The 24,267-nt window shown below is 49.7% G+C and overlaps 2 protein-coding genes across 3 annotated transcripts in view; one reads left to right on the top strand and one right to left on the bottom strand.

Moving 5' to 3' along the window:
- Positions 1–6,640, bottom strand: part of NAE1 (NEDD8 activating enzyme E1 subunit 1) — a 25,074-nt gene extending 18,434 nt beyond the window's left edge. Inside the window, exons 1-6 of the mRNA XM_012660460.1 lie at positions 6,494–6,640; positions 3,526–3,629; positions 3,372–3,432; positions 2,033–2,063; positions 900–971; positions 606–686 (exon numbers count right to left, since the gene is read on the bottom strand). Coding sequence (XP_012515914.1) covers positions 606–686; positions 900–971; positions 2,033–2,063; positions 3,372–3,432; positions 3,526–3,629; positions 6,494–6,546 — 402 coding nt within the window. The 5' untranslated portion in view covers positions 6,547–6,640. The remainder of the gene's footprint in view (positions 1–605; positions 687–899; positions 972–2,032; positions 2,064–3,371; positions 3,433–3,525; positions 3,630–6,493) is intronic.
- A 7,113-nt stretch (positions 6,641–13,753) lies between these two features.
- Positions 13,754–22,483, top strand: CA7 (carbonic anhydrase VII). Of its 2 annotated transcripts, none has more exons than XM_012660604.1 (7): positions 13,754–13,901; positions 16,444–16,641; positions 19,355–19,473; positions 20,269–20,364; positions 20,470–20,532; positions 21,038–21,193; positions 21,710–22,483. In XM_012660604.1, exons 1-7 carry the CDS (start codon positions 13,862–13,864, stop codon positions 21,830–21,832), a joined length of 795 nt encoding a protein of 264 aa, XP_012516058.1. In that variant the 5' UTR covers positions 13,754–13,861; the 3' UTR covers positions 21,833–22,483. The 2 variants fall into 2 exon arrangements, with proteins under 2 accessions (XP_012516058.1, XP_012516059.1); XM_012660605.1 differs by lacking the exon at positions 13,754–13,901 and adding an exon at positions 14,294–14,589.
- Positions 22,484–24,267: the final 1,784 nt, after the last annotated feature.

Here is a 24,267-nt window from a genome sequence, read left to right as displayed (position 1 = left end):
AAAAAAAAAAAAAAAAAAAAGCAAAATAAATAAGAACATAAGCAATGGAAATACGCCAAACATGAAACATGCTAAACATGAAAATGTCTTAAAATAAAGCAAATGTCTTACTAAATAATAAATGCAAAGATATATCCACTGCATTTACATAAGCAGGTCAAGAATACACTGAAAACCAAGCAATTCCACAAGGCTGTAGTCTCAAAGAAAGTATAGCTTTTGGACTACAGGGATATGAAACCCTAGTCTGTTGTTTAAGGCAGAATTTTAATGAAAGACACTTTTTAAACGTTTCCATGATAGAGGAAAATATTTATAAAACTCATGTATACAACCCCAAATAATTCCTATAATCAATTCTAACTAGTTTTTAATCACTAAAAAAATAACCAATGTTCAGTTTAACTGCTCTTAATATATCCAAAAAAGTTTCACATCTCTGTATTTTTCTCTTCCTCATCTTTTCAATGCTAGAAGATGTATAAGAGATTCAAATTAAAGGTTTCTATAGAATTTAAGAATTTTAAAAACCATATCTTAGTGCAGAGAAAATAAAACTATGCAAATCTAAAATCGTAATGAAAACATATTAACATAAAAATTTACCTTTCAGGAAGCTGAGTTGCAACCACAACAGTAAACCTACAGAAAAATGAAGGATCATTGTCTAGAAGGTTTTCTGGACTCTAAATAGGACAGGGGAAAAAAAATCCAACAATTTCACAGTCATATTAAACATGGCAGAAATAGATAAGATATTTTAGAACACATGAGGCAACAAATCCAGCTCCAACTAAACACAAATGATAGATACAAAGATTAAAAATTCTAAATTTCTAGGACCTTATTAAAAAATTTTATTTCAGCACAGACATAATAATGTGTATACATATATATACCTCTTCCACAAAACTTCCAGAGACATCGTTATTTAATTCTTGTAAGAATTCCATGGCAGCTTGAGCTCGGTTCTTTTTAAAAACAAAGCATTTAACTTGAATTAGAAAAAACTTGGTCACAACATAATTCTCCAATTTACAGATCAGGCAAACACACTGTAAAACTATCCTAACTTCATGCAACTCTGAGTCCCGAAGAAGTGTTTAAACAAAGATTCAACCAGAATATTACTTAAAGCTAAACCATTATTATCCAGAGTTATTAAATGACCACATTATTTGCATGCTACTTTTCTGATTAGGCAAATGACCAAAAAACTCTGGGTAGCAGGCAGGGATATCTTGGATCAAGTTCAGACTCACTCTAACCTCCCACATCTGCGATCCTGTACAAGAGTGGTTAATCATTAAAATCACATTCAATTCTACTGAGAATATTGCATTAACTAATACAGTCTTATGATTTTCAATTTGAAATACAAAGATAAAGAATGTTCTGGTTAACTGTTAGTTAAAAATTTTGTTAACCAGAATACTCCTCTCTGAATATTAACGTTACCCAAGATTTAGCTTTAATACAGGATATAGGAGGAGGAGGTGGGAGGGTTGCTTGAGCTCAGGAGCTCGAGACCAGCCTGAGCAAGAGCAAGACCCCATCTCTACTAAAAAACAGAAAGAATTAGCCAGACAACTAAAAATAGAAAAAAAAAAAAATTAGCTGAGCATGGTGTCGCGTGCCTGTAGTCCCAGCTACTCGGGAGGCTGAGGCAAGAGGATCACTTGAGCCTAGGAGTTTGAGGTTGCTGTGAGCTAGGCTGACACCACAGCACTCTAGCCTGGGCAACAGAGTGAGACTCTCTCTCAAAAAAAAAAAAAACAAAAACAGGATACAATGTAAATACACAGACTTCTAAATACTTAAGCTACCAAACATATAGATTCACAAGGTTATAAAAATTAGTTAACTTTTTTCTCTGAGAAATAACAAGCTCTTTTAAAGTCAAAGCTCTTTTACAACTATTATGTATCCATAATTTTTAAAAAATAAAGTCAAAGCTTCTCAAGCAATAAAATACAGTGACATCACTAGATGTTCATACACAACTATATTCCATAACAAAATGATTGTTTACCTTGCCAATACTGCTTCTGTGAAGGAAGAAACTAAAGTGGACAGAATAAAAAAAAAAAATTAAGATTTAACTCTAAAGGAAAAGTTGTTTGTAATGGCATGTATATTTCATTCATAGTATAAAACAAATATATTTGATTACAGATTATAATAGTCTTTCTGGAGGAAGAAAATTGGATGAAACTTATAAACAAAGATAGGCTAATTGGCCAGGTGCAGTGACTCATGCCTGTAATTCTAGCACTTTAGGAAGCTGAGACAGATCACCTGAGGCCAGGAGTTTGAGACCAACCTGGGCAACACAGTGAGACCCCATCTCTAGAAAAAATTTAAAAAAAAAATAGGCTAATAAATCAATGTTTCCCAAAGTATACAAGATGTTGACAGGAAAAGGTGCCTTGGTTAAAAACAGTTAGGGAAACACCATATGCTATATTTCTCTTTAGGAAATTCATAATATAAATAATATATATGATATTAAACCCTTATGATAAAGAAATTTTAACTTCATTTGACACATTCCCAAACTGATTTGACCATTGGCCCATTTAACAGCTACTAACATTCCCTAGAACCAGTGTTCCATGTACAACTCCTGCTGTATAACAAATAAACAAAGATAACAAATCTTTCCCTTGATAGATTTCAATTACAGGGCTATGCTATGGATAGCAGAAACTTGCACTACACCAAAAAGAAGATATCGAAACTAAATATGAACTAAATTCTGGCTTTCCTTATATTTACTCATTGTTGTTGTTTACTGACAAATACAATGAGAGATCCCAGACTCCAAGTCCCTGAAAAGGTGAGCTTGAAATCCAAATTTGGGAATGCTCTCAAAGTCTAAATATGATAATCATTAAAGAAGAACACACAGGTCACCTTTAAAACAGCATTTTTATAGAGACAGTACAGAAAGAGATATATGGGGACTAAGCTTAAAAGAGACCACAAATAAAAGATATTGTTTTTATTATTCCTGTGATTCAAAAATACAATTATTGTTAATTATATACTAACACCTAGGAATCAATGCAAGGGTTTAGAAAGTGTCCAGATTTCACAAATAAAGGAATAATGACTATTCCTTTATATTAATAACAATTAAGGCAGTAACGATAGGTACCTTTTATTAACAGCCTATTGGCCAGATGCTGTGCTAGCACTTTACCTATATAAACTCATTCCCTTCTCACCATGATCCCAAATACAAGGATGATATCCACCAGACAGTCAAGTCACCCTGACTGAGGTGAAGCCAGGATGCAAGACTTGCCCTCCCATGACAGTGCACTGCCTTCCCTAATATGTATATATTTGAAAAGAATAGAACATACTTATTTCCGGCATCTTCTCCGCTGACCTGATTTCCATCAATAATGGTAAATGAACCAATACCTGGGAGACAAAACAGAGTCAGTCAAGAATACGTATTTCTAGGTAAAAACCTTAAAGAAGTAAATTTAGAACACAACCAAAAAACTACATTACCTGGCAGTACCAAGTTTTTAAGAATTTCAGTTCCTGTGGCTGTTGCATTTATTAGGCAAACATGAGCAGATTCTAAAGCTTCTTGCCCATGATCACCCCACAACCTACAAAAAAAGACACAAATTGAACATTTTCAAAACTTTCATGAAAATACAACTTTCTTATTTGAACAGTAATCTTTAAAGTGTTTTTGCATAGAGTAATTGATGTGACAACCACAGCAAACATGGGAAACAGGAACAGATGTTATTGTAGGGACTGCACAGTGAAATAAGCTAAGACTCGGACAGGCTGATGCTTTGCATGGTTGGCGGGCCCAGGGTAGAGTAAAATCAGAACTAGAAACTTGGTCATCTCGCTCCTTATCCATTACTCTTTCAAACCAGATAACTTACAGAACGCAGAGTCTTTAGACATACTTATTAACATTAAAGAAGTGTCTTGGACTTAAAATCTGGTCTGTTCTCTAATTTCATTTCTTCTTAAGTTATACGGATCCATTGCATTTAAGATCTTGACATAGGGCTTATCACTGTGACATCTGCAACAGTGAGCAAAAGCTTTACCAAAAAAACTAATTATCTGAAAAGATTCACATCAACTTCTACAGGAGTGCTTTAAAATCTAACACCAATGAACATTCTAAAAGCACGATTAACAGATACATACATTAACACAAAGATGTAGTAAGAATTAGAATGTATGTTATAACCTGATTCACACTGGCATATTAACAGGGCAAGGTACATGATCAGACACGTATCATGGCATCTGGGCCAATCTGGTTACCTTCCCTCAGAAAACCTATTAACTAATTTATCTTTTCTTGTCAGTATAAGAAGTATAGCGGGAGCTCAAATTATTAGAGACTTGCCATAGTCAGATAGGTATTAGCAGTCCAGAGGACTGATCAACTTTAATGTGACTTGTCACCTGATCTAAAGCAGATTATCCCTTATTATGCAGCCAGTATGTCCTCCTGAGCACATAACAAGCAACTGCCTCATTTGGTTCTTTTGTTTGCTAAGCATCTATCTCTGTACTCCACTATAAGATCCATAAGGGCCCAGACCACCCCCTACATTCACCACTAGAGCCCCAGTGCCTGGCACAGTGCCTTGCTTATGGTAGGTAATCACTAACCAGCTGTCAAATAAATGGAGGAATAGCCTGGATGGACGATAAGCATCTGTTTTTCCATGAAAGTGGGACACACAGAAGATACCTGACATATACGGTTGATAAATGCTAATGCTTGAGTAGTTAAAGACTGAATTTAAGAATACTGGTACACCTCAAGCCAAGGTACTGTGGCATGTGCCTGTAGTCCCAGTTACTTGGCAGGCTGAGGCAGGAGGATTGCTTGAGCCCAGGAGTTCAAGGCTATAGTGCACTTTGATCATACATGTGAATAGCCATTGCACTCCAGCCTGGGCAACATATCAAGATCCTCCACATCCAAAAAAAAAAAAAAAAACCAAGAATATTGGTGCATCTCTAGGTAACATGTTTCAAGAAGAAGCCAAACAAGAAATCAATCCTTTCTTGCTGGCCTAACTAAGAAGAGCCAGGGCCTTGCTGAGTGTTGCTTGGCCAAACGACTTTGCTTCGAACTGCTTCCCTCTGACACTTCAAAACCAATAACCAGTTCTCATTATGAAAGGTAAAGTTCGGTCCTTAAACCGGAATGGACTCAGCAAAAACCCTCTTTTGTTACATTTGCTTACTAACCTCGACTATCATCTCAGCTCTGTCATATATGGCTATATCTGCATTCAAAACAAAAGAACTCCAAGAATTTACAAGAAAATTTAAGTTGGGTATAAGGGCTCTGTCACCTTGTTTCTTTCCCTAAAAGTTTGGAAGCAGAGTGACGTGACCGAGTACCAGCTCTGAAAAAGCCAGAAGGTCCTGAGTTTACATCCTGGCTCAAAAACATGGAGCACTCTGGGCAAGTTAACTAACTTCTCCAAGACTCAGTTTCCCCATCTGTAAAACAGAGGTAATGGTTGCCTTAAAGGGTGTTCTCAGAATTGAGTGCCTGAACGCCCCCAATAAAGCACTAAGCTGCTGGTGCTAATGGATGTTCCAGTCCCCAGGGACATACTATAACTTCTCTTGTCTCAGAGGCTCCAGGAAGGAGGCAAGCCAAGGAATTTTGTTATCCCCATTGCCTCAACACAAAGACGATGCTCAATAAAGTGCAAGGCAAAAAGACAAGGGTGGGGAAGTAGCCGAGGACCGGTCTGACCGTTCAGGCCTGCACTGTCCATTACGGTCGCCCATAGCCACATGTGGCTACTAAGCACTAGATATGAGGCTAGTCTTACCTGAGATGTGCTGTATGTGTAAAATACCGTACCTCTAAGGCAGTATGAAAAAGAAAGTAAATTATCTCAATAACTTTTTATATTGATTACGTGTTGCAATGGTAATATTTTGGACATACTGGATTAAATAAATCATATTATAAAATTAATTTCACCTGTTTCTTTTTACCTTTTAAATGCGGCTGCTATAAAATTTGTAATTATATATGCTGCTCACATGAGACAAGCATTACCTTACTATTGGACAACGCTGGTTTAGAACAATACATAACACTCGGTGCCGCTCTCGGCGGCCAGGATGGGGTCCCGATCCCCCCCATTTTGCAAAACTAGGATCCCCGGCGCAGCGAGGTGGGGCCGGTGGCCGCTCCAGCGACCCGGCTGATGCTAGGGACCGCGCCCCTCGAACCGCACACCGCTGGGGGGCGCGCCCCTTGGGGGAAGGGGATCCTGGCCCTCGCGGAGCACCCCGGCCCCTGGCGGGAGACAAGAGCGCCAGGTCCCCGCGCCCCGCACGGCCCGGCCCGGCCTGGCGGGAGGCCTGAGGAAGGCCCGACCGCGCGACCCGGGCGCTTAGGCCCGGCCGGAACGCAGAGAAGCCCGCCGGCCAGCCCTCGGCTCGGTGAGCCCCAGCTCACCTTAGCTGCCGATCATACTTCTGTTCCTTGAGCAGCTTCCCCGGCTGCGCCATGGCCGCGCCCGCGGCGCGGAGAACAGCAGAACTCCTACCGAGCGCCGCCACCAGCTCCACACGCACGCAAGCGCACTGGGCGCTCCGCCGCCGCCACCGCCTCCCGCGCGCCGCCCGCAGGGGGCGCCGCCGCTGCACTGCGCACGCGTGAGTGGCGGGCCCGGGCGTGCGCGGCGCCGCGGGGAGCCGGGCTGGAATTGGCCGTCCGGTCTGCCCAGATTCCCCAGCCCTGCTAGCCTACGAGTTCCTCCCTCAGTCTGTGCAGTAACTGTGAGGGACTCGATGGAAGTCAGGCAGACTTGGATTTTAACGACTTGTTGTGAGATCTGCCCTTTACCTCTCGAATCTTCACTTGCTCACCTGTGCAATGGGGATAAATGGGTCTCGGTCACAGGTGTCTTTTAGCCTTAAATGAGATCTTGAATACACGGGGCCAGACTCACACAAAATCTTGTATAAATAATAACTCATTATGATGATAGTTATTTTTCACCTATTTCTCCCATCCTCTCAAGAAAAGCCCACCCTGAGGGCCTGTTTTGAACCACAAAGCTAGCTGCTCCCCGGCCCTGTTCCTGAAAACGTCAGTCTTGTGAGGAGAAAGGAACAAGCACTTACGAGACAGTGTGGCCTTCCTCTAGATAGAGGGAAGCAGGGTGCTGAGGGGGGCACAGAAGAACCTTACCCACTCCCCCTCTCCAGGAATGTTTCATGTGGTGTGGGGATGGAAGGGTGTTTTAAGCAGGAGGAATACCAGGTGCCATCTCTAGGAGGCAGAGAAGTCATGACAGGCCACAGGTGCTAGACGGTTTGGTCGGGTGAAGGATAGCAAGTGGTCAGGGGAGGTTGAAGAGCAGGGGTGGGGTTGTGAGAACTGTGAGCATAGAAGCAAGGAGGAATTTAAAGTCCTCCACTTCCTGAAAAGAGCCCCTGACCTGTGGGGATGGGTGTCAAGGAAAGAAGTTACTCCATGAGGAAGAGGGATGGGGGGCTGGGAACCAGGTGATCAGCTGGGAGGGAGGTGAGGATTCCATCCCCTGAATCTCCCGGACCCTACAGGCACCTTCAGGTTAATGACTGCCTGAAATAAGGCAAAAATGAGCACAGATCACCACCTCTAATCCCATAGCATGGGGACAAGGGAGGGGGCACATTTGATGGTCATGATGCAGTAATGATGAATGCAATTCCCCTGGGCGCTGTCTCTAGGACAGGGTGGGGGCACACCCTCCCATGCCTTCCCAGGTCCCATGGAACAGAACTAATGGGAAATAGAGGCATGATGCTTTCCCACCTCATCAGGTGCTTATGCTGTCACATTTCCTTCTCCAGTTGTACAGGTGAAATATAAGGGATAATAAAATACGCCCAGGGAATATAGGAAGGTCAAAAGGCAGCAGATGAGAGTTTGCTGCTTAGGCTATCATGTTCACTGCAGTCATGGACTGCGTGAAAGGAAACATTCCCAAATTTGGTGAGGGGTGGTGGGGGGAGTCATACTGCCTGTATGATTTTGAAAAGGTTTGTGTTGGTGGTATCTGTAAAAAGATACTTCAGTATATTAGTTTCCTAGGACTGCCATAACAAAGAACCACAAACTGGGTGGCTTAAGACAAGAGAAATTTATTGTCTCACAATTCTGGAAGCTGGAAGTCTGAAATCAAAGACGGTGCTCCTGAAACCTGTAGGGGAGACCTCCCTTACCTCTTCCTAGCTTCTGGTGGTTTGCAGACAATCAGCTATAACACTTTGATGTCTGCTTCCATTGTCACATGGCATTCTCCACTTATGTCTCTGTCTGTGTCTCTTCTCTCAAGAACATGAGCCTCGTTGGATCAGAGCTCACCCTAATGATCACATCTTGACTTGATTACACCTGAAAAAGTCCTATTTCCAAATATGATCACATTCACAGGTACTAGGAGGTTAGGACTTCAATAACTTCTGGACAGGATATATTTCAACCCATAAAAGCATGTAAAGGTGCTTGTGCTGGAGCAGTGCAAGCTGATCACTCACAAGCCCTGCCATCAAGGAACTCAGGGCTCCCTCCTGAGTTTTTCCTATTGTGGGGAGCAGAAGACCAGAGGTATCAGACCAGAAAGCCACGGCCTAATTGATTTAGGCCATTGGTTTTCAAAATGTAGTCCTGGACCAGCAACATCATCATCACTTGAAAACTTGTTAGAAATGTAACTTCTTGGGCCCTATCCCAGACTTGCTGAATCAGAAACTCTGGAGTGAGGTCCAGGAAGCTGTTTTAACAAGCCCTCCAGGTGATTCTGATGCATGCTCAGGTTTGAGAACCACTGACCTAAGCCAACCTCCCACTGAATAGGTGGGAAAACTGGGCCCTCTAACCCCAATCCTACCCTGGTTTACTGAGCACTTGCTATATGCCAGGCAGGCCCTTGATGTGCATCACCTCTTGTGCTCACAACCACCCAATGCAATAGATACTGCTGCTAACCCTATTTTACAGAGAGCAGAGGCTTGGAGAGGAGATTGAAGTACCAAAAATTAAGAGGTGGTACAGGGATTAGAAACAAATACTCCAACAGATTTGGCCAGACCCCAGCTAAAGTCTGTTATTTTATCCATCCTGGGTGGTCTCAGCCAGGGCACACTGGATTTTTGGGCTCCCAGTAAGTTTGGGTCTAGCTCTACCCCAGCAGAGATTATAATCTGTGGGAGACCAGCCAGGAAAAATGAATCACAACCCAGGACACCCTCCCCAGGCCTCAGACTCTAGCCCTCCCTGTTTGACCTTGTCCACCCCGTCCATCCTCACTTTATGCTCATTGGCTAATCTCTTGCCTCTCTCTCCAATCCCACAAACTCCCTGAGGCAGCTGTGGGTCCATAATGCTCACATTTGTATCACCCATGCCTGGCCCAGCACTTGACATCTAATAAGTCTTCAATAAATGTTTGTTCAATGAAAGAACACATTTCTGAAACTATCTCCACCATACTATCTACATTTTAAAATATGTTAGTGGCAATGTATATATATATCATCTGATTTGGTAACTCTACTTCTAGTGACTTATTCCAAGGAAATCATCAGACACACATAATGATGTATAAATAAGGACGTTCACTGCAGTGCTATCTACAATAGTGAAAATAACTCATACACCACAGCAGTGTGTAAATATTAAGTGTCAAGTTCTCCAAGGAAATGTTTACCACAGGGCATTAGAAGAAAAAAACTGGTCACAAAACTATGCTCCCAATTATTTTTTAAGTACTACTCATACAGGTTGAGCATCCCCAATCCAAAAATCCAAAATCCAAAATCTGAAACTTTCTGGGCACTGACATGATACCACACAGATAGCTGAGATAGTGACACATTTGCTTTCTGATGGTTCAAGGTACACAAACTTTGTTTCATGCACAAAAGTATTTAAAATATTATATAAAATTACCTTCAGGCTATGTGTATAAGGTGTATATGAAACATCAATGAATTTCATGCTTAGATTTGGGTCCCATCCCCAAGATATCTCATTCTATATATGCAAATATTCCAAAATCCGAAAAAATCTGAAATCCAAAACACTTCTGGTCCTAGGAATTTCAGATAAGGGATATTCAACTTATATCAGATAAGCCTGGCAGGACAGTCACTCAAAAGTTAACAGTGGTGATCCTTCAATAGTGACATGGCCAGTGATTTTAATTTTCTTCTATATGCTTTTTTGATTCTTCCAAATTTTCTACAATGAATAGGTGTCACTACAATAATGGGAAAAGGAATGGTTGAAGTTTTAAATGTACCCAACAAGCTAAGAGAAAGGGGAAAAAGCAGAGGTCCTGGGGTCTGAGGTGTGTATCCTTGGTACCAGGAATCTTATAGACATCCCCTCATCTGACCATCCTACTAGCCTGCTACACTCTCTATTGCCATCCTATAGATGGAAAAAAGCCAACTCAGACTCAGAGAGGTGAAGCAACTTGCCCCCAGTCACACAACCAATGATGCTGGGAGCCAAGCCCAGGTCTTTCTGGGTCCATAGCCCAGGTTCATTCCATCCCACTGCATGTACACATATACACACATACTTGGAATGGAAATCTTTTTAAAAATACAAAGAACAGGGCCTCTAGACTGGCCGACTGGCCCTGTACATAATACATAGTGAGAAGGAGGCATGATTCTGCCTGTTGGTACGTCATTGGACGTCTGTGGTTTCAAAGCATGTGCACAGGGGTCCCCATGAGGTAGGCAGGGCAAGAACAATCTCTTCATCACCTTGCTGTAGAGCAAACCGCACTGTCTCATCAAGAAGGGAAGTGAAGCCTGGCCAAGGTTGTTGGATAAACACGGCAGGCATGGCCTGGCAAGCTGCTCACACCCTCCTCCCTCAGCCTTCCTGAGAGTCCTCAGAGCCCCCATCCTCCCTTCATCCAGTAGTGAAAACCAGGAGCCAGTGACACCAGTGAGACCAAAGAGGAAACTCTCGAGCAGAGAAATCAATTCAGCTTGAAAAACAGCATGTAATTGAGACTGGAGGCACCTAAGTGGGGGCACAGGCTCCCCCAAGTTAACCTGAGTGGGCTGCTGGGGCAACTGGTGCTCCACCTGAGAAGAGCAAACTCCATTGCCCACCCCCCTCGCCTGAGCTCCCAGTTCCTACAGAAAACAGCCCGAAGACAGCTTGCTGGAAGGAAAGAATTGGATCACCTTTTATTTGGTTGTTAAAGAGGTAATACATACTTCAATTCTTTCAAAAGCTACAAAGGAGTAGCAGTAAAGAGTGTACTTCCCACCCCTACTCCACATCCTCACCCACCCTTCCTGTCTGGTCACCATCTCCTCCCAGGAGGCAAACACTCTGCCTAGCTTCTCTTAAGTCCTTCCAGAGAAGACTTGCATATGCAAATGAGAATCAAATTAAAAATCTACTTCCTCCCCTTCCTGTAATTGCAGACTATGTTGAACAATGGACCCAGCAGTCCCAGGCTTTCGTCCTTGCTCAGTCACTCACTGTGCACCCTGGAGCCCATCAGTCAACCTCTCTGGGCCTTGCTTTTCTCATCTGTAAAATGGGGTAACTGCCCCCCCCCAGGGTTGCTGTGTGGATCAATCTGGATGCAAAACTATATGAAGAATTCCAATGTTATTTTTTAAGTACTAGAAATAAAGAAAGAAAAGGTCTGAGTCGTTCTGAGGAGGAAGTGGGTCAATGGTGGTCAAGCCATCCTCAGATCCATAAGGGTGTTGCAGCTCCCCCAAGAGAAGGGTGGCTGGCTCTTCTGGGAGACAGACAGAGGCTACAGGTCTCACCCAGATGCATGCCTTTGTCTTCTTGACCTGTAGATGGCATTTCTGACTTAGAGACCTGGGGCCTTGGCTTCTCTGCCATATGCTGGTCTTGGGGGCTACCCCCTGCACCTCTGTCATGAGTCTCCTGTTCCCATCCTAAGGTCAGATTTATATTAAGGGCCCCTTCCCACTCCTGGGTCAGGGAGCATCTTCACAGGACTGGGCTGTCACTGACATTAGCCCAGCCAACCAATTGTGAATTAATCTCTCCAATTCTATCTGGGCTTCAGGGCCTGGGAGAGGGAAACTAAGACAGACACAGAGAGGTAGGGGAATCAGGCAGTAGATGGGATGGCAGATTCCTTCACAAGCTCAGCCACTATCGAGGCCTGAAATAGTGCCCTCTGGTCTTGGTCTAACACATTAACTGCCATGTGAGTTGTATTAAACTCACGCCAGTTTTGAGCCCAGGGATTGTGAAGCATATGTAATTCACACATCTCTTCACCTTGGGAGCTGCCGGAACTATTTTTCGAGTTGCATATAACTCATGCACAAAAAAAAATAAAAAAATAATAAATTTTTCATTAAATTAGAAAGGATCGTTTTGTTTTCTAAGTTTTCATACTATTTTCATAGTAAAACACTATGGCCCCAAGGAAAAAAACATTTTTTTCTAGTGCAGCAGTCAATGTGCTAAACTAGAAGACATTCTACAAATGGCTCTTCAACTCCTGTTGGGTACAAGGCCCTGGGTGGGATCATTTGTCTGTCTTTCCATCCACCCATCTGTTTGTCTTTCCAAAACTGCCTGCTGAGGCCCAGCCAGAGACAAGCCCTATCCTTGGCACAAGGCCACACCCTAAGATGAATCAGATTGGGCCAGCCGGAGCCACCGTGGGTGGAAGACAGAGGACGTACCAGGTGGAGGGCACAGCAAGGACCAGAGCTTGGGGGTGGGAAAATGCTGGGCCATGGCAGGCGCTGAGGTTGAGTGTAGGGTGGAGGCCTGAGCTCCCAGCAGGTGGACTGAAGGTCATGGGGAGGCAGGGAGAGGAGGAACAAACAGCAGGCTGTGGAGGGATGGGCAAAGAGGAAGCAGCAGAGAAAATGAGAGGAAGGGTGGGAGGCAGGGCCTCAGACTTGGTTCATGGGGAAGCCAGCTGGTGTCTGTGGGTCTGTCTGTCCCATGCCCACTGGTTGATGGCACTCCTTCCCATGTCCCCTTTGGGACTCTGACCAAGGGTTTGGATTGCCAGCGCTATCTCCCCATCTACCTCGAGGCTCCCAGATCCCCATACCCACAGGACCCCCTTGTCCGCAGCACCAAGGAAAAATGGTAAAGACCACAGTGTCTGGAGTGAGACAAACTGGCTGGATGACCTTGGGGAAGTCACTTCACCTCTCTGGACCTCAGTCCCCTACTCTGTCACATAGGGCTGCTGGAAGCACTCAATGTGGTAGGGTAGCTGAGAGGGTTACACTACAAGAAGGATCCAAAGCTTGGCCCAGAACCTGTGACAGCATCTGGCAAAAGGAGGAAGCTCCAGTTCTGGACACTTGATGGTCAGTGCGGTTTGCAGCTTAAGGGGACTTTCCAACCCGACTCAGGGCCCAGAGCCCAGGTCCCCGGTGGTGGCATTTACAGGTCGGAGACAAGCCTGCGGAGGGGATGCGATGTCGGGAAACGGTGCAGCCCTCAGCATGGGCAGCCTCTCGTGTCCAAGTCCATACACGGGCTGGGGGAAAGGGGGAAGAGTCGTCTGGTCAGGGTGGAGGAGGGGGGTGGGGGCAGAGGTCTACCTCCTCCTGCCCCCCATCTCTACTGGGGGCACAACGGGCCTGCGGGCTTGTGAGGGCGGGACGGGGCCGGCCTCTCTGGCCCTGCTAGGGGGTGGGGGGCGGGTCCCCCAGGAACTGCTCCTCCCGCCTGCCGCTGCTTTAAGAGGCTGCTCCGCGGCAGCAAGCGGGGCCGGTGCCACATCCAGAAAGAGCGGACCAAGCCGAGCCGGCAGGTGCACGGCTGCGGGACCGCAGCGGCATGACCGGCCACCACGGCTGGGGCTACGGCCAGGACGACGGTAGGCGCAGACCCCGGACCCAACTGGACTCGCCCAGACTCTCTCGCCAGCCGGTTTCCCCAATCCGCAAGCCCCCACCCGCCAGGCTGGACAGGGACTCCTCTCCCGTGCAGCCCCCAAAATCCGACCCAAGCCCTTGTGCCCCCGCGCCAGGCGCAAAGTCCACCCTGCGCCCGGGCTGGCCCCGCCGCCTGCGAGCGACCTGGCAGCTGAGCGCGCCCTGCCGCCTCCTCCGCGCAGCCCCTGACTGCCCTGCCCGCTGGGCCCCAGGCCCCGACACTCACGCACTCTGCCCGGGCGTGCGCGGCGCGTGGAGGTGGCCCAGGGCAGCGGGGGGTTGGTCGCGGCGGAGCGCTGTGCGCGGGTGTCTGTGCGGGGAGCGCGCACGGCGTGTGTGCGGGGACCTCGGGGGAGCTGGGCTCCGCGTGGGCAAGGGCGCAGTGTCCCCGGGAGAGTTTCCCCGCTGAAGTGTCCGAGCTGCCTTGTGGTCCGGTATGTGAGGGAATGGGGCACCTGGGGGCGCACGCATGTGTCTGGTTGTCTACAGCGAGCAGGGCGGTTGAGCACGTCTGGGTGTGAGGAGTGGGAGCCCGTGGCCCACACTATCCTCCTGTTCTGACCAGGAAGATTGCTCCTCCATCCTGCCTCAGTTTCCTTAGGATGCAGAGGAAGGGAGAAGAGGCAGAAGGTGAGAGCCAGGCGGCTTGAGTGTGGGTCTGGGGCAGGCCACCTCCCTTTTGGGCCATTTCTTACCAAGCAGGGCTGGGGGGTGACGGGTAAGAGCTTCCCCAGTTCCCCGAGATGAACTGTGAAGACCCGAGATCCAGGCTGTCAGGAGGGAAACAGCGCAGGGCAGGTGGGGGTGGGGAGGAGAGGACATGGTGGTGGGAAGAAAACCCCCCAGCCCCACTTCTCTGGTAAGAGGCAGCTACTTCGTGAGGATGGGGCGGTCCTGCACTGCAGTCTGGGGAGACAGAAAGTTGCAATGGACCAGAGGGAGTCAGGGAGGTGTGTGGAGTCTCTAGCCTCCTCTGGGACCCCAAGGGCAAAGGAGCATATTTTGGAAGGGAAACCCCAGATCTGGGCATGCAAGAGCTGGAAACATTCAGAAAAAGGAAACAGAGACCAGCAGAAATGGAGAAAGAGGCAGAGAAGGGGCAGGTTGAGAGAACCCGTGGGAGATTGTCTTCCTCTCAGTGCCCACTCTTGGGTGCTTCCCCCAGAGTCAGAGTCCTCTGACTCCAGCCTTTCTTGCTAGTCCTGCCCACCAGCTCTGAGCAGCCAGTGTCCCGTAGGGCCTGCCCTGGCCCTCACCCAGCCAGACCAGGGCTTCCAGTCTAGGGGCAATGAGGCAGGGAAGGACAGAGGACAGAGGTGCCGACATGCGGCAGTGCTCACAAGGCTTCAAAAATAACCCAGCGGGGCCGGGCCACAATTCTGAGTCATCCATTGGGGACACAGCTCTGTCGGCACCTGCTGCTGTTTTCTCAGGAAAACTTAAGAAGCCAAAAAGGGGGAGAAGCACCAGCCGGCAGTAGCTCTAAAAATAGGCTGCATCTCAGGATGTTCCCCAGGGAGATGCTGAGCCTCTCGGCTGCAGATGGAGCCTCTGGGAGACAGGTGGTGGGTGCCCGTGGGTGTGCATGCAGGTGTGTGCGTGCGTGTGTGTGTGTGTGTGTGTGTATGCATGGGCATGGGTTTTGCTGTGGTCCCTTCATGCAAACTTGGGTTTCCAACAGGGGGTGTTTGCATGTGAGGGTACATGTGTGTATGCTAGATGTAGTCTGCAGGGCTGTGCGTGTGTTTGTACACATGCGTGTTCTGGGCCTGGCTGCTCTGGGCCTAGTGAGCCCAGGTCATTGTGCACATATGTGTGCACATATGAGGATCTCTACAGACTTGCAGGCACATGCGTGGGGAGGGCAGCTGGGGGCACTACATGCACATGCTGTGTATTTATACTAGTGAGTGTGTGTGCACACATGCGTGAGTGGCCCTCGGTTCCCTCATCTGTGAAATGTGGATCACACTGGTTTCTACTTTACAAGGTAGTTGTGAGGAGCAAGGATGTGTCACAGAGCTAAAGCTAGGCTGATGTGAGTTTCTGCTATTATTGTCACAAACACTAAGACTAAATTGTGTAAAGTGCAGGAAGAGGCGAGATACCCGATAGAGTCAGGTCAGAGACTTCAAACACCTAGCAGCCTCCCTGAGCTAGTGTTGTGGGTTGGGGGATTGGGGGGACTCACTACTCAGAACTGCCCCTGAGCCTGTAGCTGTGTTATGTTCCCTTCCATGCATGACCTCTCTGAGCCTCCCATCAGCACTGGGAAGTGAGCTTTAGTGAGGACATTTCACAGACAAGAAAATGGAGGCTGAGAGGGGAAGTGTCAGAGCAGGGATTGGAATTCCAGGCTGTGCAGCTCCAAAGCAGGGGCTTAGCTCTGAAGGATGCCAAGGAGACCATTCCACCAGGATGTCCTCAGCCTGAAGCCCAGAGATCCTGGCTGGCCTGAGTCCTTGCCCCCCTCCCCACCTGCAGGCCCCTCGAATTGGCACAAGCTGTATCCCATTGCCCAGGGAGACCGCCAATCACCTATCAATATCATATCCAGCCAGGCTGTGTACTCACCCAGCCTGCAGCCACTGGAGATTTCCTATGAGGCCTGCATGTCCCTCAGCATCACCAACAATGGCCACTCTGTCCAGGTAGACTTCAATGACAGCGATGACCGAACCGGTAAGTGGCCCCTGCCAAAGCCCAGTGCCTGTGCCCCCTTGGGGTCCTAACCCTGCGTTAGGCAGGTTCAGGAGGGGCAGCATGCTGTGGTCGGTAAGGAAGGCTCCACCTCTCACCAGCTCTAAAGCCTTGGGCTGAGCTTCGGTCTCCTTATGCATAAAATAGGAGCAATAAGACCTACTCTCCAGAGTCACAGAGAGGAAACATGAAAAAAAGAAGTGACGTTTGGAGTTCTGGCATATAGCAGATGTTCAAGAAATGCCAATTCCCTTCCTTCCCTTCCATTTAGTGTTTCAGATCAGGTTTGTTTTCACTCCCTGCCCCATCACTGACCTGCTTTGTGGCCTAAAGCCAAACCCTCCTCCCTGTGTGATCTGGCCAAGCCCAGCAGGGAGAGAGAAGGGAGCTAAAATTTCTTTGTGCCAGGCCCTTTGCTAAAGTCTCAGGTGGCTCATTTATCCCTCTTAAGAACCCACCTCTCGGATGGGCCAGTAGAGTCTTGTGAGCTGGGGATTCCAGAACAAGCCTGATCTAGCTCCAAAGGTCTCTCTCTCCAATTCATCCTTCACCCCAAGGTCCAACCATCTTGTGCCAGAAAGAAGCCAGTAGGAACTCGTGGAAGCTCCTTCTTAGACCTCTTTGCCCTGAGATTAGAGTCCAGGTTCTTTCACAATAAGTTCCTAGGCAGAGGTCTCAGGAGTGCTGTTCAGGGAAATGATTTTTGTCCTTATGACCAGGCCTACATGGGGGAGGAAGAAGGAGGGTGGTGGTGGAATGGGGTGAGGAGGGAACCTACTAGTTTCTTATATAAGGAAGTGACTGGTTCTTTGCCCCTCTCTCTCCCCTCCCCACAAATACAATGAAAACACTCAAGGGAACTTAATTTCAAATAGTAAATCGAAAGGCAGAGATGAAGGAAGCCAGATCTTTCACCAGGAGAGTGAACCTAGTTGCTTAGTCCTGAGTTCCCTGGTAGACTAGGAAAAAAGAGAAAGAGGATCAGTTATAGTTCTTGCTGCAGAAGGGAGGGAGTCTAATAGATCCTCAGGAGAGAAACAAAGTATTTCCTGATACCGAAGTCTAGAAAATCACCCAGAGCTATGCGCAGGGGATATGGGGCTCTAGATGATCCTCGATGGCTGTTTATAAAGAAGCTGTTTTTATACATCCTTTCTAACAGCCTACAGAGGGCAATGAGGGCTCAACTCAGATATTAGCAGCTCAGTGAAGGCCACTGGGGTTGGGGAAGGTCATGCCTTTGGATCACTGGGCTGGGGTCTCATGTTCAGGCCTGGCTGGGGCTCCCTCCCCTGTCCCCCGCCAGAATTCCCAGGCCTGAGGGTGCAGGGAGCCAGTGGAAAGAGGACTGAGATGGTTGGGGCTCTGCCACTCACCCACTGTGGGTTGCTCTGGAGGTCAAATGGGTCGATGCCCGCAGAGTACCATATACATGGTCAGCGCACAGTGGATGGCAGCACACTCTGTGGTCCGAACAGAGGGAAGAGGCTAAGGGAGCCGAGTTCAAGGGGTTAGGGAGGGAGTTCCCTCAGTAGACCACACTATGGGGTCCTGGGTGGGGCATACTCAGAGGGTGGGCCCCACACAGACCTATCTCATCTGCTCCTGCCTCTGGGGGATGGGACAGCCCGACTGGAGCCCTGCCCACAGCCACCACCCCCAGATTCCCTTTATTGGCACCCTAGCATTGCCCAGGAGACAGGCCCTGCTTCTCAGATAAGGCAGAACAGCAAAGAGGGGCCTATCCTGTCCTCCTTCTCCTCAAAGGGCCACAGGGGCAAGGCCCTGGCCTGGTCGTCGCCTGTCATGGAGGGGCCTAGTGGAACTTTGAGCCTGGGGCCGTCACCTGATCCAGGGGCTCACATTCAGGCCTGTCTGGGACTCCCTTCATTGCCAGATCCCTTTCAGCTGGAAATTCTATCAGTCCCGGGAGGCCTTGTGCGTGGCCCCAGCTCACCGGGTATCAAGGTGAGAAAGTCACAAAACCAGCACAAACGGGGCCCTCCAAAGAGGCCATTTGTGGGGGAGATGGCACGGGAAGCACCTGGGCCTGACCAGGAAGGTAGGGACCTTTAGGAGCTGGTCTCCTCCTCTGGGGAAACACCAAGGTTAGAGGAGGTTCAAGGTTCTAGGGAGGCCTGGTGATTAGGGGCTTGGGCTCCAGAAATAGGAGATATGGGTTTATACCCTAGCACAGTGCCTTACTGTGTGACCTAGGGCAAATGCCTTGCCTTCTCTGTGCCTCAGCTTCCTCTTTTATAAAATACAGATAATAATAGGGTCTGTCCCTCATGGGCTATTACGAGGACTAAACAAAATAATCCTTCTGACCCAGCTCTGGGTCAGGGTTCCAGACATGGGAAGCCTAATTGTTGGCGGTAGCAGGGGCCTGGGAGGCAGGGCTCCAGCCTCCGTGGGAGGTCAGGCAGGAGTGAGGAAGACGGCCAGATGGAGAGCTGTACACTATCAGTCCCGGATCTCTCTGCCACCTGCAGGCTGTCAGGATTCTGCCCTGGCCCAGCTCAAGGGCCGAGGGGGCTGGTGGGGACTGATCCAAGCCCAGTCAGCCCAGTGAATTTTCTAAATGAAAAATGTATCCCCTTCCTGGACTGCCGCCCTGGTCCTGGCTCTGCCACCCATGGGGCTATGTGAGTCCTCTCCTACCGATTGCCACACGCCCCACTTCTACCCACAGTGGTGACTGGGGGCCCCCTGGAAGGGCCCTACCGCCTCAAGCAGTTCCACTTCCACTGGGGCAAGAAGCATGACGCAGGTTCAGAGCACACCGTGGACGGCAAGTCCTTCCCCAGCGAGGTAAGTCAGGGCCCTCCTCCACCTGGATCCTCTGCCACTTGGGGAAGGAGTGGGTGGCTGGGTAGTCAGGGGCTGGGGGTGCCCGGGTGGGGCTCTGAAGAGCGGGAGGAGGAGCACCCAGGACCTCTGGGAGAGACCCCTTCCACTCATCCCCAGCACAGGGTCTTCCGCCTGAACCCTGCCCGCTGCTGTCCTGGTCTGTGCATCCAGAAGGAGTTTTCTGAAGGGTCAATCCAGTCCCACCACAACCTTGCTGTGAACCACTCAAGGTTGAGCTTGGCATTCAAGGCCCCGCATGAACTAACCTTGCCTGGCCTCATCTTCTACCCAACCTCTTCCCACACTGAGCTGCGTGGGATCAATCCCCTGTCCACACCTGGCTCCTTCATACCTCCAAGCCTTGGCCTATGCTGTTCTCTCTGCCTGGAACGCCTTTCCCCAAGACTTCCATCTGATAACCCCCTACTTATTCCCGGACTGAACTGTAGGCATCACCTCCTCAGGGAGGTATCACACTGGATGGCCACTCTCTACTTCACAGCTAGTTCACTGGAAGGCAGGGCCTGAGCCCTACATTCTTCTTTGAGTCCCCTGAGGCTCAGGAGAAGGTTGGGCCCAGAACGGGGCAGGTGCTACTGTGGCCTTCTGGGGCTTTCCTGGGCCCCCCAGGATCCCAAGCCTGGGAGGTTTCACAGTCTCCCACTCCTGCAAAGAGGCGGGAATGAGAGAAGCCTGGATCAGAGGTCCCACGGCCCTTTGGAGGTGCTAAGCACCGGCCTGCTGTTGCCCCTACAGCTGCACCTGGTTCACTGGAACGCCAAGAAGTACAGCACCTTTGGGGAGGCGGCCTCGGCACCTGATGGCCTGGCTGTGGTCGGCATATTTTTGGAGGTGAGTGGTGGTTCCCCTGGGGCCAGGAGGGGCATGGGAGGCCTGGCCTGCCCCTAGTTCTGGAACACAGTGGGTTCTGGACTTACACTACCCTCTCCCTGATAGACGGGGGATGAGCACCCCAGCATGAACCGTCTGACGGATGCACTCTACATGGTTCGGTTTAAGGTGAGACCAGGGTTCTGTCCCTCTGGCCCAGAGCAGCCTGACGGGTGGGAGGAAGAGGCTGGATCACTGAGTGGGCTCATCCTCTCCCTCATTCTGGCAGCAAACCCTCGCTGAGCCCAGGGGGGTGGTGGTGGCCAGCACCCACAGGGCCCTGCACTTGACTCTTCATCAGGATCATTCGACCTGGGTGGGTATAGGATTGAGAAGATGCTTGTCCCATGAATGGTGGTCTGACAAGCAGCACCACTGAGGGCAATTGAAGGCAAGGGAGGGCACATGGTGGCCAAAGAGCTCCAGGAACCATAGTTTTTACATACAAGCAAAGGGATGGAGAGGGCCCGGCTAGGCTGGGAGACAGCAGCTTGGGTCCCAGACATTTGCCCGTGATTTGCATCAATGGACCACAGAGAAACCTAAATCCTGCTGATAGAAATGGGTGGGGAAGCTGCAGGTCTGGTCCGGGAGGGAGGGATGCTGATTCCTGGGCTCCCCCATCCTGCCCCAGGGCACCAAGGCCCAGTTCAGCTGCTTCAACCCCAAGTGCCTCCTGCCTGCCAGCCGGCACTACTGGACCTACCTGGGCTCCCTGACGACCCCCCCGCTCAGTGAGAGTGTCACCTGGATTGTGCTCCGGGAGCCCATCCGCGTCTCTGAGAGGCAGGTGAGTCCTTCCAGAGCACCGGGTGGAGGCATGTGGCACTCAGGGCCCACCCCAGGCAGGGTGACTGTCCCAGCCAGCAACCCATACCCTGTGGTCCCACCATCAAGGCTCCCTCCTATCTTTTGCTAACAAACCTTTAGATTCTTGGTTGGGAGTTAGCTTGACTGTTAATCGTTAGGACCTAGACACAGGCTAGGAGAGGAGATCCCTGGATCTTGGGACCACCCCTACTCTGTTGGAATCTGAATGCTACATTTGCTGATAAGTCTTATCTAGATAGGCTTGGAACTGGAACTGAGTGGAGCAGGGTCCAGGCTCAGAGGCCCTTAGTGAATAAGTAACCAAGGTTGGGGTCCCTAAGAGGTAAATGAGTAGGGGAGATTAGGGACAAGCCCTAGGGGCAAGAGGAGAAAGGAATATAGCTGGCTTGGTAGGGTATGGCAGATGATGCATCTGGGGTCATAGAGGACCACAGCATTCCCATTCTGCCCTGAACATCCCTTCTGCTTTCTCAAGATGGAGAAGTTCCGGAGCCTGCTTTTCACCTCGGAGGACGATGAGAGGATCCACATGGTGAACAACTTCCGGCCACCACAGCCACTGAAGGGCCGCGTGGTCAAGGCCTCCTTCCGGGCCTGAGCTGCCCACCTGCCCAGCTGGCCACTAGGGCACCATCTTCCCAAGGGCTTCCATGTCAGCAGACACCAAACCATCTGAGGCTCCCTGCCTGGGGGGTGCTGTGGACCCCTCTTCAGCCAGCCTGCTCCTTGGCCACTCTGGAGGCTTCTTGATGGGACCCTAGAGTCTGGGGTACCCTTCAGCTGCCCAGGGGACAGGAAGGACAGGAGCTGAGCACGGTCCAAGCCTGGGGCTGCCTCTGCTCTCCAAGACCCAAAGGCCCCTGGGAACCTCCTCTTGTCTTCCCCACTGGCAGTGGCAGCTGCCCCACCCTAAGCTCACACTGTGATGGATGAGACCGAGCTCCCTGGGGCAGGCAGCTGGCACTTCCAGAAAGACTCAAGCAATAATTAGAGGTGGGCAGAGCTGCCCTCTCGGCATTACCTCTTCTGCAGGCCTCTGCCATGTGTGCACCTCACTGCCAGGCCATTAAAATCAGCACCCAGCCTGCTGGAGGTGGCATGGCCTTCTCCCTCCAGCCACCTGCTGCCACGGGCAGGCCCTGGCTACAGCTTATATAGTATCTCCCCTTGTCCCCACCCAGCCACCAAAGCCACCTACATAACAATCCATCCATGTTTAATTAATAAATTCATGTATCCATGCAACAAATACCGATCGAGTGTCTGTGCTGTGTGGAGGACTGTTCTAGGCTTTGGGGAGCAACAGTGCTAGTCAAATGTAGTATGTTGGGAGGAATGTGGGTACTGAGCAGGTGAGAGTTATACAAAGGACAGGGCAGGGGACATGGGAGCAGAGGAGAGGGGTAGCCTATCTCATTTTGTGAAAAAATGAAATTCCAGCTAGTATTCCAAAGCAGAGAGAAGAGAACAGCCTGTGTGAGGCAGAGGGAAGGGCAGGTGTGCAGGCTCAGAGGTGAGGGGGAGCTGGAATGGTTGCGGGGCTCAAAAGGATCTGTGGGGCTAGAGCCCTAGGGGAGGGCCTGGGACTCTCTCCCCAGGCTAATGGGGAGCCATCGAGGGTTTGTCATAGAGGAGGGGCAGGGCTAGGCATGCAAATGGGGAAGATCCCTGTGGAGTGTGGATGGGCAGGCAGGAGTGGCAGCAGGAAGTGGTGGCCAGTGTCCAGCAGGGAGGGGACACAGTGGTAGAGTGAGGGATGGGGACTGCATGAGAGAGATTTAGGAGGTAGAGCCCAAAAGACAGCATTTGGCTGTCTGTGAGAGAGAGAGGAGGCCAGGGCATCTCCCTGGGCAGAGAGTGGGGCCTCCACATGGACTGAGAACCCTGGGGAGGAGGTGACGTGTTGGACCCACAGTATTTTATGGGGCCCTGGAAGGAAAACTTACGGAGGCACGCACCCTCGGCCCTGACCCTGCACATGCACTTATATGTGCCAAGGAGTAAGTGCCTCCTTAAATCTGCACCCTAAGCACCTGTCTTGCTTCATCCTAGTCCCAGCCCAAGTCCAGAGAGCTCCCAAAGGCAAGTTCACAGCTGGGTTTAGATTGTGATCAAGGTAAGACACGGGCAGGTGCAGGTGGCAGACAGTGAGGAGATTGAGGACTGTGGGGGGGTGAGAAACTGGGACCTCAAATGTACAAAGGGTTGTGAGGGGTAGAAAAGGACAGAGATGTCTGAACACCCTTGGCAAGGAAATCGAGCTGCAGGGCCGGGTGGGGTTGGTGTTGTGTGTCCCCTGCTCACTGTGGCCTCGGCCTCTGTCATTGTCACTATATCAGAAGGGCACTCCCAGGCCACAGGGTACTTCTGGGCCTTAGACCTCTAGCTCTGAGCTCAGGGAAGGGGTGGAAGAGAGAGGCTCGCTCTGTTGACCCCCCCCGACTCCCATGCTCAGGGTAAACCTGTCCCCAGAGTGGGTGGGGGTGGGGGACAGGAGGACTGGGCCAGATAGTTTCACCCCCGCAGGCACCCCAGACCTGATCGAGTGGCCATTTTCTCCCTCCACATCTCAGAGTATGTTGAAAGCGGGGAGGGCGTCTGCTCAGCTTGGAGGCAGGTGGCTGTGGCAGCAGGGAAGCAATGCCAGCAACATGCAGATGCCCGGCCCTGCCCTATCATCCAAGAACAGTCGTCACCCCCATTTCACAGATGAGGATGATGAGGCTAGGGAGGTTAAGTAGGCAAGTGGCAGAGCGGGATTTGAATCTGGATCTGTCCAATAACTCTCCTGCTCTAAACCAGAGCAACTGAGCCCAAAAGAGAGAGGGATGGACATGATGGCAGCCACCTGGGGGTGGAATAATATCCCCGATGCTTCTGGCTGTTTCAGGGACCTTGTCCAGTCCCTCCCAGGGATGGTGGCACTACAGGGACCTGGCCCTGCAGAGCACTTGGAAAATGGGAGCTGGTTTTATAATAATTATCCCGAGGCTGCCAAGAATTCTCACTCCCTGAGTCCTTTCCCTTAATTCA

This window comes from Propithecus coquereli, unplaced genomic scaffold, assembly GCF_000956105.1.
Source record: "Propithecus coquereli isolate 6110/MARCELLA unplaced genomic scaffold, Pcoq_1.0 Scaffold67, whole genome shotgun sequence".
Classification (NCBI taxonomy): domain Eukaryota; kingdom Metazoa; phylum Chordata; class Mammalia; order Primates; family Indriidae; genus Propithecus; species Propithecus coquereli.
Note: the sequence above shows the minus strand (reverse complement) of the source record. Positions and strands in the feature narration are given on the sequence as shown.

Bases quoted from the DNA above. Each gene is read 5' to 3' on its own strand.
- CA7 (XM_012660604.1), top strand. From the start codon at position 13,862: ATGACCGGCCACCACGGCTGGGGCTACGGCCAGGACGACG. The intron at 13,902-16,443 runs GTAGGCGCAGAC...CCCCACCTGCAG, and splicing joins GGGCTACGGCCAGGACGACG to GCCCCTCGAATTGGCACAAG. The intron at 16,642-19,354 runs GTAAGTGGCCCC...TTCTACCCACAG, and splicing joins TGACAGCGATGACCGAACCG to TGGTGACTGGGGGCCCCCTG.